Raw genomic sequence first — 17919 nt, 5'->3', positions numbered from 1 at the left:
TTCTTAAAACTAACATATAAAGAGTACTGAGAATTTTCTGCGTATACTGAAAAACTGCATTGTTTACTGCTGAGCTGTTAAAAGGTGGCATGTTTGAAGTGTTTTCCTGTCAGAGCTTTGGAGAGAGGCCCACCTTAATATCTTTACCATTACTGGCTAGTATGCAGGAACTTTATATGCTATTAGCCATGTACAAGTTTCTCCCTTCACCAGTGTTTCTTCTATTTATTCAGATGTTGATTCTTCTGTAAAAATGCTCACTATTGTTTTATATTTTTTCCAGTTATTGTGAGACTATTTGATTATTCACTTAGTGAAGCATTTGCCCTGTTTCTAAACTTTAAAAGTTGGTATTCTGTTTTGGTAACAGGGCAACTTCTGTGATTGCTGATAATGTTGAATTTTTTTGCTATTAAGAAATTCTTTTAATTTCAAAGCTTTGGCCTAAAGGTTTTGTCAGTGCAGTACATCCTCCTTCCCAAAGCTCACAGAAGTCTGTTTTAATCTGTTAAAAAGAAGAGTAAGATATGTTGGTGCCCTTGTTACATAAGGTGGCATCAAAGTATGAACCCAGCTGTCAAAGTTCCTGTTAAAGTATGGTAAAGTCTGACTCCCCTATTACTGTAAAGGCCATAGAGAAGTCTGCCTTCCCTTTAGTTTTACAGGGCATTTCTACCACTGGAAGTAAAAAAGTATGGAACCAACACGGCTTGGCAAAAACCTCTATTTTAACAAAGTAAAAAGTAATAAAAGTGAGCGCTTTTGCGATAACACTATCGCTTCTTCAGACTAATAAGTAGAAAGACATTAGTTTTGCTTTCTTTTTAAACTCTTCAGCTGTCCTATACAAACACAGGCAATGCAACAATTTTTATAAATACATAGGAAACTATACAAATGAAATCTAAGTTTAAAAACATTAATGTTTAAGCAGGCGTGCTTTCAACTTTTTAAGTCTGGAAACGCCATTTAAACCAGGAAGTTTCTCTGCATTCAAGAGCAAGATCCATTTCTGTTCAGCCCTTTCTGTTTTTAGTGTTCTGGGATCCTGTCCTTCAATGGTCTGTTAGTTTTGCCTATGAAGGACAGGATCCTCGAACACTATAAGGACATTAGGAACCAAAAAGACACAAATGCCTTAGCACAACACATTGGTTTGCATGGCTCAGAACACACTTCTAAGTTCGTTGTACTTCAGATTTTGGATGTTAGTATCAGAGGAGGTGATTCATCTAATAAAATGGAAAGGGCTGAACAGAAATGGATCTTGCTCTTGAATGCAGATAAACTTCCTGGTTTAAATAGCGCTTCTAGCCTTAAACCATTCTTGAAAGCACACCCGCTTAAACATTAATGTTTTTAAACTTAGATTTTATTTGTATTGTTTCCTATGTATTTATAACAATTGTTGCATTGCTTGTGTGTGTACCTTTTAGTTGATTCATGAGATTTGCATATGACAGCTGATTGGTTTTGCTTTCTTTTTAAATTCATGCCTTTCTACTTGTTTATTAGTCTGAAAAAGTGATAGTGTTATTGCAAAAGTGCTCACTTGTATTACTTTTTACTTTGTTAAATAAATAGAGGTCTTTGCCTTGCCGTGTTAGTTCGGTATATGTTTTTTACTTCGACTTTGCACAGTTTTCCTGTGTCTCACCTTTTCCTGTGTATTTTTTGCTTTTTGTGAATTCATTTCTACCACTGGATTTGTTGTAATTAATTTGCTGCCTGATAAGGGGGCTACCATAATAATAGTCTTCAATGCTAACTCAAGACTGCACACTTCTAGTATTTGGTTTTAATTATAGAGTTCTTCTGTTGAACTTAGCAAAATGTTTGCTAAAATGTTGTGACATCATTTCCCTTCCACGTTTGAGGTAAAGAATAGAAAATTGAACACCATCTACTCTGTCTATACCAATTCACCAAAGTCTTCCTTATTGATCTTCACATTTTTAGCACCATCCCTGAAGAGACCAGCATTGGTAGATATGGTTTTGATGTCGATACCCCCAGCGTCTGCCAGTTAGTGTCTTTAGGTCACACTTGGGTCTAAACTGCGACCTGATTTTTTTTAAAAGGACTGACCAGTAGTTTATTTTGTAAATGCAGAGAGTTTAATTAGCATGGCTGTGACATTATTACTTAATACAATGCAGGTGGATAGTTATTCTGACTTGTGCCTTTGAACTAGAGAGACATTTTGAGCAAACATGCTTGGAAAATCTGTACAAGTAAGGTAACTGCCTGATAACTGTTCATACACATCTGTGGGACTTGTTTACAAAAAAGTTAACCTCACAGCTGCATATATCACTGTGGTGACTGTCTTTATTTAATATAGCTAAACCTAGGTTCTTTATGCATACACATGTTCTGGTAAACTCTCCCATCTGTTCTTCATATGAGATGTTAAACTGAGGCCCCTTCGTCCCAAGTTGATGGTAACTCATGTTTATCAAAAAAGTAGGGATTCTTTATTTAAATCAGAGTAACATTCTACAAATCTTAAACAAATCAGAGTGATTACCGATGCATTATCAATTTTCTTCAGCTACCAAATGTTGATGCTGTCTACTGCTTCATGATGTTACATTTATACTGATAATTTCCTTCTTCAGTGATCTGTAATATGCACCAATGTCATTTCTTAGACCTTACTGCGCTTTGTCTGTGTAATATTTCCTGTTTAATTTTAATGAATTTCATTATTTTTGTATATATTTCTTTACACCTTATTGAAATTGTTGTTGCACATCTACTGCTATTTGAGATTTTCTTCCCAGGCTAAAAATGGGCACTTGAACTTTCCATGTAAATGAAAGCAAATAACCACCCCAAAAAATAGCCTCCTCAAAGGGCATTTTTTGTTAAACTAATTTCTCCAATTTCCTCACCTCTCTTCCATGTAATGCTATGTATTCCTCTAATAACTTCTTATCTTACTACCTGTACCGCAGTTCTCCCAGACTGCCTCCCACATCTCTTCTAGAATTACTGAATCAAAAGCTTTCTCAGCATTACGCTACATTAGCTTCCCTTCACCCCCTCCATTTTCAGTGCTTTCCATATCTCCTATCAAAACCTAACATATTATTCAGTCAGTTCCCTTTAACCCCAAATACTCCCTAGTTTAATAGTCTCCTTATCACATATCTTGCAAATGTTCGTAATAATGTTGTACTCAAGGTTCTAGGCCCCCAGCTCTTAAATGTTTCTCTGTCTCACCTTAACAAATAAACATAAGAATATCCTCATATAGCTCATAATGTTTCACTCCCTCTACCAACCATTCATTTAACACGTTCTGATATACACCCATCTTATAACTCGGTCCATGAGGCTCTGTTTTTTTTGGTTTTACCTTTTCTAAAACTTTGTCTAAAGTTAGCCTCTTTTTCTAACGCTGTGCTTGTCCCAGTTCAGCCTGTTCACCTTCTGTCCCCTCTTCTTTTAATTGCCTTTTCCATGCAGTCCAGTCATATGTCATTCACCATCTTTATCGTCTTACCCTGACCACCTCCTACATTCTTGTCCCATCCCTCAACATCTCCATTTTGTTTTCCTAATTTTTTAAAATCTTTCCTGAATGGAGACATTACCTGTTCTTTATTTATTTACTTTTGCTCTTCACAAATTTCTCCTGAACATTCATTTATTATACTTTTATTCACTTTACTAAATTCCTTCCTCCATGACACAGTGCTTCTCTTCATTTTATAATGGATGTGCATACTTCATCAGTAATATTTTATATTTTACCTTATTATCCCACTTCTGCTTTTTCTACCAGAAATTTTTTTTTTCTTTTTATGCATCATCCTTCAGGCAGTCCAAGTTTCTTCCCATAACAATTTTCTTTCTCCATTTCTTTACTTCTTATGACCATCCATTCACATTCCCTGTTTCAGCTGGTGGTATTCAACAGTCTATAAAATTCAGTTCTTCTTTACTCTGTGCATCTCAAGTCAATTTTCAGACATTAAAAATAATCAGTGTCTGTCCTAACAGAAGTAACATGAAAGCATAATACCTTTATTTTCCTAATATCAACCTCCTAAACTTCATTTTGTAACACCTTCAAGTCTCTTGTTGTTTTCCTTTCTTTCACCTCCGATTACAATCCGTATCACACATTGCCACTGTAATGATGTTCACCACAACATACTGCGTCATCTCTTCAAAAAAGTCTTCCCTCTCACTTTTCACCTGTAGAGCTTTAATTCTCATTACTTAAACTGGTGATATGTGATCCAAGAGTATCTGTTACACCTACAACATTGAACACCTGCACAATATTCTATTCCCCACGTAGGGCTTTTCCAAAACTCCAAGTTGTATATCTTCCTTGCAAACACTGTAATTGGTCCTTTTGATTTTGTTTTAAAAGACGTACATCAAACATACAACTGCACTTGTCTTTCTGCAAAATTGATGCTGTAAGCCTTCAAATGCCACTAATTGTACTAGTTGCATTCAATGAGATTATTAAAATATCTTCCCTCTCCCTTCTTTTCGACTTTTTTAATCCTTCCATTAATTTTCATTTCCCAATCTTATCTCCTACCATGCCTCAACCTTACCATCTAAATTAGTTCTTGTTGATAAATTCTAATACATATTTGTAACATTTACATTATATTCCATTTTCTTTGTCCTCCTCCACTGTTATCCTTATTTTCATGTTTGTCTTTGGTATCTTTACAAATTATGTTTATATGTTGTTCACCCTCTTCCACACTTCTCTTTTCCTTCCTTTCTTCCTTTTTTGCTTAATAATTTGTGGACAGTCAAACCTGAAGTGCCCTTCTATCTTGCTTTTCCTGTAATGCATTTTAAAATTGACAGTGTGACCAGACTTGCCCACACTGTAGATGTCTTATCACACTTCTGAATCAAATGTGCATCTGAACCACAATAAAAACATGTTTTTGGTTGTAGCATGTAAAATCCATGTCTGCATACTGGGCTAATGACCACCTTGGCCTTTATAAGCTAAGCTGCACAACCCAAGCCAGTTATGTCCCTTTGGAACATGGATGTTTATTAGGAGGGGTATGTTAGGAAGTTTCTAAAGACTATGGGGTGTACGTTAATTTTGGGTATTGCTACTGTTTACCTCCGTCAGACATGTGGGTCACACCCGGGCTAAATTTTTCAAGTTTCCCATCTGTTGCTAAAGGTTACACTTAAAAAGTTGTATACAGACCATGCTTCACATGGATGGGGAGCCTGTTCCAGAGCATGGGTATCCTCTACGACACTTCTGTCTCAACAACATATCCTATTTATTTCACAAACAAATTTAAAATCCTTGGATCTAGTGGTTACCCACATCATACTAAGCACATGAATACATTTTCTACTTTTGCAGTTAAATTCTCCACCCAAGTCCAATTCCACAATAATCATACTTTTTTTTTTTTACTTCAAATACACTCTGAAAAAATTATTTCAGTTCAGTCTCTTGAATATATGCTGTATGGAATTGCATAAACAGCCTGTTTATTCAAGTTAAGTTCTTTAAAGTAATCTGGCCAGGAACTGCAAAATTCTCTCTCCTCTCACAGTAGCAAAAATCATTTTACTAATTCAAAAGACTCTAACATAATTTCACAAAAATGTCTCTTTACCTAGAAGAGTGAGAGTCCTTGTATCTTTAACAGTGACACCCAGCTGGGTAACAAGGTTGTTAGATACAAAACACTTGTGAAGAGTGTGTCAGTTTTTAGATAAACTGCAGTTCTCTTCCTCATTCTTTCTTTCAATGCTTTCAGTCTCCTTACTTATTTGGTCTCAGTCCCCACTTGTGCACAGATTAATTTCTGTCCATGGATAACTGCAGCACCGTCTGAATGTGTCTCTCTTTTTTTTAATGATCGCAGTGTTACTGTTTGCTCCCTGCTCATGCAGGTATGACTTGCATTATTTTGAATTGTTATTGTTGCCGTGGCAACATGTGACCCCAAGTCTTGCTCCTCCTCTTGGTTTTCACTGTCGCATTTTTCCATTCTTTGGCTCCACAAAAAGTAATCTCAGAAGAGTTAACATTTTTAGCAGTTCAGCATTTTCTAAGCCCTCCTCGACAAACCTCTGTTGTTGTTGTTGTGTCATTGTTTTGGAATTCATTTGTGCTTTTGTAATACTCAGCCACATCATCCCCTGCCTCAAGGCTTCTGTCCTTCCTCTCTTGTAGCCACTTTATGGCCCACCCACAGGAGAGGTTTGAAAAGAGTAAGGAAATTTCTCTTGTGCCTTGGCCAAATGTCACGTAGTATGAATATCACCTCACGTCTCCCCTGAAAACAGGTCAATGACCTTGTGGGATTAACCTAGTCAACAAAGCCCAAGTCAGTACATACATTTAAAATCCTTTTCTTGGTGTAAATTTTGTACTTTTTTTACTAAAACATATATAAGCATGAAAATGATACTGAATACCATTGAATATAGTCCGTCAGAATCAGTGCTGTACCCTGGTAAACAAGTACAGATAAACAATAAACAAATTGCTGTCCAAATCAGAGAGAAGACTTCTTTACTGGTTGCTTACTTAAAGAATCAGCTTGACTAGGGTATTTAGTCCTGGACTAATTTAAGAAGTTTCCATAATTTTACAGCTGAAGCCTTCAGTCTCAAAGCCTTAAATTCTGAGACATGATCTGACCCCCTGCTCTTAAAGATTTTGACTACAGCATGTTTATGGTAGCTGTCATCCAGGATGCCCCTTTTCCTACTGTTTTAAGGTACAGGTATTCTACTTGTATTTTCCAAACCCAAGACACCTAGGTCACCATCATCTGTCCCGAAGTTCTTGGCTCTGACACTGAGCATGCCTGCTTTGATCTTCATGGTTTTGATTGATGTCCTATTCTAGACTGATTTTAACATCATTTGTTTTGATCTTGATACTTTTGGCCTTTATTTTGCAGACAGTGTTGATTGTTCCCAGTATAGTCTCTCCAGGCCTCTGCAGTGGTTTTGTGCATAATTCCCTCAGCTGTTGGTGTTGGTGTGGCCTTATAACCTTTTATCAGCAGTGTTGAAGCTGTCAATCCCATTGTCAGAAATTTTGGCTACAAGAACAGTTCATACTACAATGTCCATCTTGTTATGGCCACAGTATTCACTGTTGCAGTTATAACCCCGACTCCATATCCTACTTCAACAATAACTTTGTTTGCATCATCTGAAAGACTCTTGACTGAGGCTGCAACCTTATAACCAGGGAAGACACTCAGAATTGGCTCATTAACTGAACATATGCTATCAAAGTGGGTGACTCCACCTCAACCAGCAGACCTGTCACCACTGGGATTCACAAGGGTCAGTACTGGGCCCAGCAGACCTGTCACCACTGGGATTCACAAGGGTTAGTACTGGGCCCCCCTTTTGTTTGGTATTTTCTTCTCAGAAGTTCAGGCCAAAACAAAGGGGTGGTGACTGACCAAGTTTGCTGACTCCTGCAAACTTGGCATGATCATTGACTCCCCAAATTATGTCAGTGTACTCCAAGAGCTGCTTACACAGGCCAGTGATTTGGTGCCAAAGCCATGGACTCAAACTGAATGCTTTTACCAAAGGGAATGATTTATACATTTTTTGCAATGTCCCTACTAACTATCAAATAAAACAACAATACCTTAAGTACAAATGCTGTAGTGAGGGATTTGGACACCCAAGTAGAATGTTAAACTTTGACAACCAGGTGTCCACTGTAGTAAGAAAGGCATTCTACATAGCACATTTGATTAGCAAAGGCATACCCACAAGAGCAGAAGAGGTACTCATCCCTTATCAGGCCCATAATTTAGTATAATACCCCCTTTGGTATGTACTATACCAGGCACTTGCAGCAACTGGAGAGACCCCAGAGGTTTTTAACTAAGAAGATCCAGGGTCTTCAGCACATGCCTTACACGGACAGACTGAAATCTTTGTCACTGAACTCAGTAGCATATAGACTGCTTAGGTGAGACTTGCGCCTGGCATACAGAGCAATGTCTAACTCCAGCCTGATGAAATTGCTGCACATCCATAAGTCAAATGGGGCAAGAATTACCCTATCCACCGACCTAAATCTGACCTGCGATTTAAATAGGACATGCTGGAGAGACTAATTCATCTTGCAGAGGTTGCCACTTCTCTGGAATAGACTATCAATTCATGTTAAGCAGAGCAACTGTAGGACTCTGTTCAAAAGGATCCTGGATGAATGGATTGGAAACTGCAAATTCCTGCCGGGAATAGCTCCCACATTCCTCTTGGACATGGGCAGTCATTACTAATAATAATTTTAGGCATTGACTAGACGCTTTCTCTTAAAATATAATGAGTGTAATAGGCTAGGTTTAAAGCTACCCTTGGGTCAGTAGTCTAGTACCCTGCTGTAAACTTATCAATGTTCTGCAGCTTTCCCTGGCACTTTCATCTCAGAAGCACTGGTGTTCCTCATCTTCAGGCTCCCTTGTATGAAGATTCCCAGGAAAGCCACATGCAAGAGAAAGAATGTTGATTCACCTACTGAATTTGCAGCTAGTAACTTCTGATTTTGATGAAGAGGTAGAAATTGCTTTCCCTGCACCCCCCCCCCCCGGTAACCCTAAGTTTGAGGAGTCCTGGCAGTGATTCATTAGAGGGATGGTTTGCTTAGGTGACATCTTCCCCGCAGTGTGGGCTGCCAAAGGCCATCTAATCTGTTTGGCTAGTCTTCTGAATTTCCCCTCCCTTTGAATATTTTTAATGTGGGTTTGTATCCTACATCATCTTAGGGACTGAAATTTCTGTTTATATGCTTCCAAGCCAGATATGTTGGTCTTGGCACCTGCTCTGAAGAGAGCACCAGGGAGTCCACCAGTCTACTCGACAGAAAAGGAGTCTAGAGCACTGGATCATCTTAAGAAATGTGTATGCATCTTTTACTTTTTCACTTAGGGTGCTCAACTAGCATACCTGAAATGGTGGCATTCTTAAGATGAACCTCTGTTACCAAGTTGTCAGATAGGACCTACTGAGGACAGGTTGATGTCGCAGTCTGCAGTAATTTCATCTGGGGCTGGTCTTCTGTTATGCGTTTCCTATAACATAGCTTAGGGTTCAGATGGGGCAGTGGCATCGGGCATAACCATTAACCAGCGATCCATTTGGCCATTTTTGCTGAGATCACCAATCTGACTAACATTAACTTACTTTTCTAAGCACAATACTTTGGCAGAAAGTAAAAGCACCCTTTGAGAATGGGGTCTGTATTATATATTCGAAGTTTCAAAACTTCGAACCTCATATGTTCAATAACATATGAGTGAAGTTTGAAACATCGAAAATATAATAAAAAATTAAAAAAAACTTCTCTCAATGCTTTGAGCAGGGGGGCAAGCCACCCTGCACCCCCCACCCCCCTACTTAAATATACCAACTCCAAGATCGAACTTCAGTGCAGAAAAGGGGAATTTTCCCATTCTGCACCGTACGGAGCCGTTGCTTTTCACCTTTGAACTTTTTCAAGTTCAGTCATATGGTGTCAACCATTGACATTTGAACTTTAAAAAGTTTGGATAATTAATAGGGACCCTTTGTGAACATGGAAAAGGAGGACCAAGCTCTCATTGTTGTGGGTCTTTTAATTTCAGCTACCTTAATGCAGCTTCTTTATGTAGAGGAGTCCATGCTTGTTGTACATGTAGCACACAGCCATTGAAATGGCAACAGCTGGAAAGAACCCCAATTCCTGTGGCAGTTTGCAGAGGAGGTGTAGACCCAAAGGGAAGGTTCCTGTGCTGTCATTGGGGAATCATGCCAGATACCACATGAAAATATGGAGTGGGACCTTAAGAGCCCATCAGTCTCAAGTTTTGGATACAGTGTTTACCAGATCTACATCTCATAAGCTTGAAAAGTTTGCCCCCCCCACGTCCCCCTTAGTAATGCATGCTAATACTAACCCTGCCTCTAACCCTGATGTGTAGCTTACCTTAAAAAAGCCCCTTCCATAACACTACCACTACACACTCCAACACTCGCCACAGAGTAAATCTATCCCCTCACCCAAATGTTATGGAAATCGGACTTGTTTTTAAGCTCTGTTTATTTTATTTTTATTTTACATTTTATTTTTATTTTTTACTTTTTATTTTGTATTTTACCAAAGTAGTACACTGATCACAACTGACAATTTACAAGTACTGCTGGGTAAGGTTATTAACACATTTTTTTCTTTGTAAGTTGAGAGTCAGTAAGTTGTACATTTGGAAAACAAAACAGAAAGTAACACTCTACTGTCTTAGGCTTTTCCCAGTTAGGCGTCGCCACAGCAGAGCTCCTGTTCGATAATGATTGGCAGTGGATTTTTACAGTGCCAAGTTGCCAGCCTGACACCCAACCTTCAAAGAAGGCACGCCCATTCATGCACGCACCTACCTGCATGCCTTTAACGTCACTTGACCACGGGGAGGACATGCAGACTCCACACAAAAGGTGCTCCAGACGAGAATCGAACGGGACAACCTCTTGCTGTGAGGCGACAACGCTAACCGCTACACCACCGTGACCTAAAACAGAAAGTAACACTATGTAACAAAAATGTATAGTAGCAATTAATAGATGTTGCAACAATTGTGAGAGAATTGCACATCATGCATGATGATATTTCAGGTTTATAGCTTGGTGGAAATGCTGTGAGATAATGAGAGTTTGGGTGGGGGGGGGGGGTGAAGTTAAGAGGTGTTGGTAGCTGAGAGAGTAAGGCTAGAGGTTGAGAGGCCCTTTTGTGATGGGGCCTCCTGTGTGGCAAGTGTAGTTTGATTTGTTGTGGAGAAAATTAAGTTCAACTCTGAAGGTGAGGAAGTGGGTTTCTAGTACTTTTAGGTGGGGGGAATGATTCCCGTATTCAGGACCAGCCTTTGGTCAACTGTTGCCCTAGGCAAAAGGTCTCCAAAGTGCCACCCCAACATTACCCTGTGCCCCCCATCCTGGTCTTACCTACACCATCCAGATTATTGGATAAGCGTCCCTGCTAGAGCAGTGCCCTAGGAGGCTGTCTATTTGGCCTGTGCCTAAGGCCAGCTGTGTCCTTATTTTAGGAACAAGGATGGAGAAAGCGTGGTTGGTGCAGTGTGTCCTGGTTTGTGGGAGCTGTATTGGGGGCGGGGGGGTTGTTTGGGATGAATGACTGAAGTTATAGTGTATGTGTTTAAGTTTAACATTCAGCATCTACTGGTGGGAATGAATTAGGTGGGAGAAATTTGAAGATGAGAGAGCCTAGTAGTGGGTCACTGGTGCTCGTGAGAGGGTGTTAGTGATGAAGTGACTTTTTTCAGTAGTCTGCATTGAAGAGGAGTTCTTCTCGGAGGCCTTGGCTGTTTTGGGTAGTTCAAGATGGGCCTGAAAAATCCCTTTGCCTATAGCAGCACTTGCTGGTTTGGGTAGGTAGGGTGAGATTTGTTTGGTCCAGAAGTGAAGTGAATTAACCTTTGTTTCTTGATTTTTCAATATGGCTATGTGATGTTAGTGACTGGTCTAGCCATGGACCGAGGTATATGAAGACGTTCGTTGCTTCTATTGGCATACCACAATGACTAGTGATATTGAGTGATACTGGTTATTTTAAGTTTTTCGGTGTTGCCTAGTCGCATGCTTATTCTTGTAGGGTTAAGTATTCTGCTTATTCTGACTATTACATCTACATTAAACTTTCTACAACACTGATGCTGTGAGCCTTCTGACTTCATTATACTGTTTACATTCAAGACTGTTATTACAATATTATTCCTTCCCCTTCTTTGAGACTGTTTTTATGCCTTCCATTAATTTTCATTTCTTAACCCTCTCTCCTGTTGTGCTATGTCCTAACTACCACCTTCTCATAAACTACTCATCATTGCTAAATTCTAATAGATATTTGTAACATTTACATTATATTCTATTTTCTTTGTCCTTATCCACTATTGTCCTCATTTTCATGTTTGCTGTCTTCACAAACTACATTTACATGTTGTTCACCCTCTTCCACACTTCCTTTTCCTCTTTCTTCCTGTAGTACATTTTCTTGCTCATGAATTTTTGGACAGTCAAACAAGGTGCAGTTCTGTCTCATATTTCCTGTAAATGCATTTTGAATTTTTTTTGACAGTGTGACCAGTTCTCACAGTGCAGATGTCTTAACACACTGCTGAATCAAATGTGCATCTGAACCACAATAGAAATTTAATGTCTACTGTTCCGGGATGTGATACCACCCACCTTCTCCTGTTTTAAACCATGATTAGTATGTTTCAGAGGTCTTGCAGTGGTGGACAAAATTGAGCGTCTCCCCAGATTACTCTATACACAAGCAGCATGTGTAAAACTGTTCAGGCTGCAAACTTGTGTTTGTCCACCAGCTGTCAGTATCCCTCGGTCTGTACAATGGAACATCATGCATTTGCTTCTGGCCAGATAAGGAATAAAATTACTCAGTGGAACCAAAGCAAAGCAAGCCAGAGAACAAGGTGAAATTACAGGTGGAGGGCTATGTATCCCATTTCAAAAGGGCCACTGCCAGCCAACACTCCTGGACCTGTGTGATTAAAAAGATGTAGGATATGCACTAGTATAGTCAAAAGTGTGCCACAGGCTAATGGAGAGGAGCTAGTGAAAGCAGCCCCCCCATGTGCCCTGGATACAAGGGCCCCTAAGGTGGAGATCCTGATGAATGACCTGAAGGTGAGTGTGATGATATTGAAATTCCGTACCACATCCTAAATTAAGCCATAGGCTGGGTGGACCAGTGTGCCATGTTGGAGATGCTATGTAGGGCCAGCATACAAGAAATGTTAACCAGGGCTTGCCAGAGGGCAAAGAGTTGCTGACCACGATAGCCAAATACATTCATAGATGATGATGTAAAGGTATATCCACTGTATAGTAGTACCTCTCTGGTATGGAGAGTGGAGAATAGAACATAGTGGACTTCTGTGTATTGCAACTCTTATTGGTGGATGGAATATTCCCCAATCCCACACACATGCCAGTGTCTCTCCAGCTGTATCTGTTGCATGGCACCACTAGGACAGCTTCCACAAATAGGATAGTAGTGTTTTTGCTCTTATTGATGACCAGCTGATGAAGGTGGCCTACACTATGAAGTGAACCATCCTGAAGACATTGATAGAGGATTGTTAACATGCCATGAAACATCCATTATATCATGACAAAATTTGGAAAGGCAGTTGTCTCGAGTCAGAGGATCGATCTTCCCAAAAGTGACGCTGAGTGACTGCCTATTTCATCGCAGCCAGATTATGTGGTAGCTGCTCTAGTAGTACCCCATGGGTTGCTATATGGACCTGACACAGTCTTTATTTTTCACATATAGGTGATAATCACTCTGGCATACTTTCCTGTCAAAGCTCCGATACCTGCATTCATCAGAGTGGTATCCTTTTTGCCCAGCACCTCTTAATAGCCTATGACCTTCCTGAACAACCATTATGTCTGCGGTTGCACCAGGAAGTGTGGGTCTGATACTGGGGAGAACAAATGCCTACTTTTTAACAATCTGTTTTGCAATTGGAATACCAGTGAGCTCACTGCCCAAGGTGTGACTGATACCAGTAACAAGGCTGAAGCAGGTCATAGAGGGTGAAGGTGCTGCTTTTGTCCATCCTGACTGATACCAGTAACAAGGCTGAAGCAGGTCATCGAGGGTGAAGGTGCTGCTTTTGTCCATCCTGACTGATACCAGTAACAAGGCTGAAGCAGGTCATCGAACGGTGAAGGTGCTACTTTTGTCCATCCTGACTGATACCAGTAACGAGGCTGAAGCAGGTCATCGAAGGGTGAAGGTGCTGCTTTTGTCCATCCTGACTGATACCAGTAACAAGGCTGAAGCAGGTCATCGAAGGGTGAAGGTGCTGCTTTTGTCCATCCTGACTGATACCAGTAACAAGGCTGAAGCAGGTCATCGAAGGGTGAAGGTGCTGCTTTTGTCCATCCTGACTGATACCAGTAACAAGGCTGAAGCAGGTCATCGAAGGGTGAAGGTGCTGCTTTTGTCCATCCTGACCGATACCAGTAACAAGGTTGAAGCAGGTCATCGAAGGGTGAAGGTGCTGCTTTTGTCCATCCTGACTGATACCAGTAACAAGGTTGAAGCAGGTCATCGAAAGGTGAAGGTGCTGCTTTTGTCCATCCTGACTGATGCCAGTAACAAGGCTGAAGCAGGTCATCGAAGGGTGAAGGTGCTGCTTTTGTCCATCCTGACCGATACCAGTAACAAGGTTGAAGCAGGTCATCGAAGGGTGAAGGTGCTGCTTTTGTCCATCCTGACTGATACCAGTAACAAGGTTGAAGCAGGTCATCGAAGGGTGAAGGTGCTGCTTTTGTCCATCCTGACTGATACCAGTAACAAGGTTGAAGCAGGTCATCGAGGGTGAAGGTGCTGCTTTTGTCCATCCTATTTTCTTTGCACAATTTGTTGGTCATCTTGCAGCAGGAGCATAATATCACTGATACCCACTGGCAAGCCATGCTGAGAGGTATTCCAATGACTTGTAGCAAATACATACATACATACAAATATTTCAAGCACTGGCATTAATGCCCTTCTAGCTTGCCAATATACCACAACACTTGTTCCCATAATATGTATCCAGGATGGTGTTAAAAGTATCTAAACTAGTACTTGCTTTAATGTAATTTGGTAGTCTGTTCCATTCATCAGCTACTCTGTCAGAGAACCAGTTAGTACACTTCTCATTCCTATAGGTTGTCTGATGATTCTCTTGTACTTTTTGTTAACCCCAAACATTCCCATAAATGCCCTATATACCTGAATAAGATCTCCTCTTGGATATCTGTAAGAGACACTGTACAAGTACAGATATCTTAGTCTTTCATAATAACTTAAATTTTCACATCCATGGATGCCCTTGGTGTATTTCCATTGTACTCTTTCCAGTTTACTCACGCTTGTTTTCTTATAGGGTTTCTATATTCTTATTCCATACTCCAGTTTGGGTCTGATGTAATTAACAAACAATGACTTTATTATTTTTGATTTCCTAGACTTTATAAATATTTTATACAGCCTATAGTTCTTTAACTATCATTAACCAATTGGTTGATATAATTAGAAAAACTCATAGCTGAATCTACCCATATACCCAGGTCCTTAAATGAGTCTACAGTTTCAATCACTGTGTGCTGTATTAAATATTCACCTTTCAATTTATTCTTACCAAATCTCATATGCTTAGTTTTTGATGTATTTATTATCATATTATTCTCCTGTGCCCAAATGGTTAATTTAATCAAGTTATTTTGCAGATATGCCGTATCTGTAACACATATAATCAGTTTACCCAATTTCATGTCATCTGCATGTAGTCTGTAGAACACCTCGATGAAAAATTTGGGTCTGAAAGATACAATCTAAACAAGTAAGGGCCTAGGACAGAACCCTGTGGGACACCCTGACTGGTGTAGTTGATGTGTCATTTAAAAGATATCGTAAAGCACTGGAATGAATACAGTTTGGATTTGGCTTATCTGTGTGCAGTAGTACACCACTATCATCTGTGACGCACGTTGGCCAGTACTTGCATAAAACAGTCCCCCATCATCCCCACACCTGTTACATGATGGATATACATACATAACATGCCTGAAAATGACATCCGTGTCCAGTGTGTGTGTTTCTCCTGTAGAGCATTGTTCAGCCGCCTTCCCATTGTTAGGTGTCCGTTCTTGCCATGATGATCCACCAGCATGGTATCTGTGCCCTGTCCCAGTTCTTGCAAGCAAATAGAAGTTTAGCAGGCCAGTCAGTTCACACAAATCTTGAGATAGCCTGTATCAGTGTTGCTGTGTGGCAGTGTTAATAGTTGTCAGCACTGTATCTTAGCAGGAATGTTGATGGTTCCTTTTACTTGATCCTTGAAGTACATCACTGTTTAGGTAGTCACCAATCTGTAGTCAGGTGCAGCTCTCTGAAATGGGTTTGCAGTTGTGTGTGTGTCACCTCCTATTGCTAGCTTGCTCGCTTTAGGAACTTTGAGGCAGTGTAGTAGTTGACTCGTGCTTACTGACGTCACTTCCTTATTTGTTGAATGAATGTCAGTAACTTGATGGCAGTTTAACGGCAGCACTGTGCCTTAGTGGTTAAGATTTTTTGTATGAAGCTGCAAGGTTTGGGGTTCAGTTCTAGCATCTGGTCACTGTCTGTGTTAATCTGTAATGAACTCTTGGTGCTACATAAGTTACCTGTTGGAATGCCAGTCTCCTTCCATTGTCATACCAGTACTCTGTTTTTCTCTGTATTGCATTTACCCTTGCCGTTGTGGCCTGGATTATGGCTGAAAAGTGTCAATGTTCAGTTTTGTTAACAAATGAAAAAAATCATGAGTCCCCATTACCTTATTTGAGGTTTATCTCAAAGGCCATGCTTGACTGCACTAAATTAGAAGCAGTAACCTTGTTTTTACATACCTTTTTGGAAGATAAGCTGGCTGAATGTTTCGGACTTTAATTGCAAACATTGTTGAATAATACTGTTTTGAGTTGTATCTTGGGACATTTGTGACACTGTACTTAGAGACCTGGCTTGTTTTTCAGTTGTAGATAACTTCTATCGTAAGCTTTTCTGTATGTTGTGATTTCAGATTACTTCTCTGTTCATCTTTAAAAACAATACCAAACAATACCACACACTGTTTGACATTTGTCCTTTTGTTCTGCTGCTTCTGGTCTAGTGAGTGATATAACAAGTCTTGACTTGTTTACCATGATAACAACATTTTGAATGAGTGGATTTGCTTAATTTGTTTGAACTTTACATAAATGTGTTCTAGTGGTATCATACCTCTCAACCTCTTAGTGCAAGAATTCTGCACAAAGCCAAAGCTAACAGGGGAACAAAGGCCGCAAATCAGGGACAACATTTAAATATTGTTCTTGTAAACTTAGAAAATTGCTACAATAACAGGTTTTGCATTAATGTACACTTTCTGAAGGATGATCTGATACTCAAATGTCTGTCATCATTTAGTGACTTCAGTCATCTGTAATTTGCCAGAAAACTATGAATAACTTAAGGAACTGACCAAAATATGAAGCAAAAATCTGGACATTCTAGGAAATTCAGAACAGTTGAGGTATGAGGACTGTTTGGCAACTAGCAGTATAAATTGAATACAAATACAGGATCATCTTGTGATCGGTCAGTTAGAAGTTATAGCAGCTTGTGTTTCTCATCTAATCCAAATCTTTAAATGCTAATCTACAGTTTTCATTTGACGTTTAGGTAGAACAACCGTTATGTAAACATCTGCCTCCCTTAAGTGAGTCAAGTAGCCCTGATAAAACATGGGGTCCCCAGGATTCTCTTAAAGGTGAGTACTGAAAATGCAGCCAAATTGTATTCCTGAAATGGAGTTCTGATTGTAATAGTAAGCTGAAAGGAATTTGCATTATTGTTTGATGTATAGAAGAAGGGAGAGAAAATCTTATTGTCACTATATGAAGCTGAAAATGGCAGAGTTTATCCACTCTCAAGATTAAGTTGCCATTGCAGTATGTGTGTGTTTAATAAAATATAATGTTGCTAGCATGGAGTATGCTGTTTCATTGTATTTCCTTTTCTTCTTTATGCTGTAACAGTTGTTTGCAGTGACAGATTGCTGTTGTGTTTGCATTAGCATTTATCATTTAACCGAATATTTTTTTGTAGAGCTACTTCATGAACAGTAATAGTGAAAAGATAAGCTTCCACAGTTTCATTTCTTATTAAAAAGATTTTTGATAGGCATAACATCTAACATATTCTTAATGTGGTCTTGCAAATGTTGTTATTTTCTGTATTCTAGGCTTGTATTTTTTTATTTTATTTTTTGTTTGACTGTAATCTTTCCTTTAGGTTTGTCAACACATAGCAGTGTTGCAGAT

At 39.5% G+C, this 17919-nt stretch overlaps 1 protein-coding gene across 2 annotated transcripts in view; it reads left to right on the top strand.

The window, feature by feature from the left end:
- FANCA (FA complementation group A) overlaps positions 1-17919 on the top strand; it is a 2214801-nt gene that overhangs the window by 65933 nt on the left and 2130949 nt on the right. For both annotated transcript variants that reach the window (XM_044081851.1, XM_044081852.1), the window contains exon 4: positions 17279-17366. In XM_044081851.1, the coding sequence (XP_043937786.1) occupies positions 17279-17366 (88 nt within the window). The remainder of the gene's footprint in view (positions 1-17278; positions 17367-17919) is intronic.

The sequence above is a fragment of the Protopterus annectens genome, chromosome 8.part1, assembly GCF_019279795.1.
Source record: "Protopterus annectens isolate FY-2018-M chromosome 8.part1, PAN1.0, whole genome shotgun sequence".
In the NCBI taxonomy this organism is placed as follows: domain Eukaryota; kingdom Metazoa; phylum Chordata; order Ceratodontiformes; family Protopteridae; genus Protopterus; species Protopterus annectens.
This window is presented reverse-complemented; position numbering and strand designations above follow the sequence as displayed.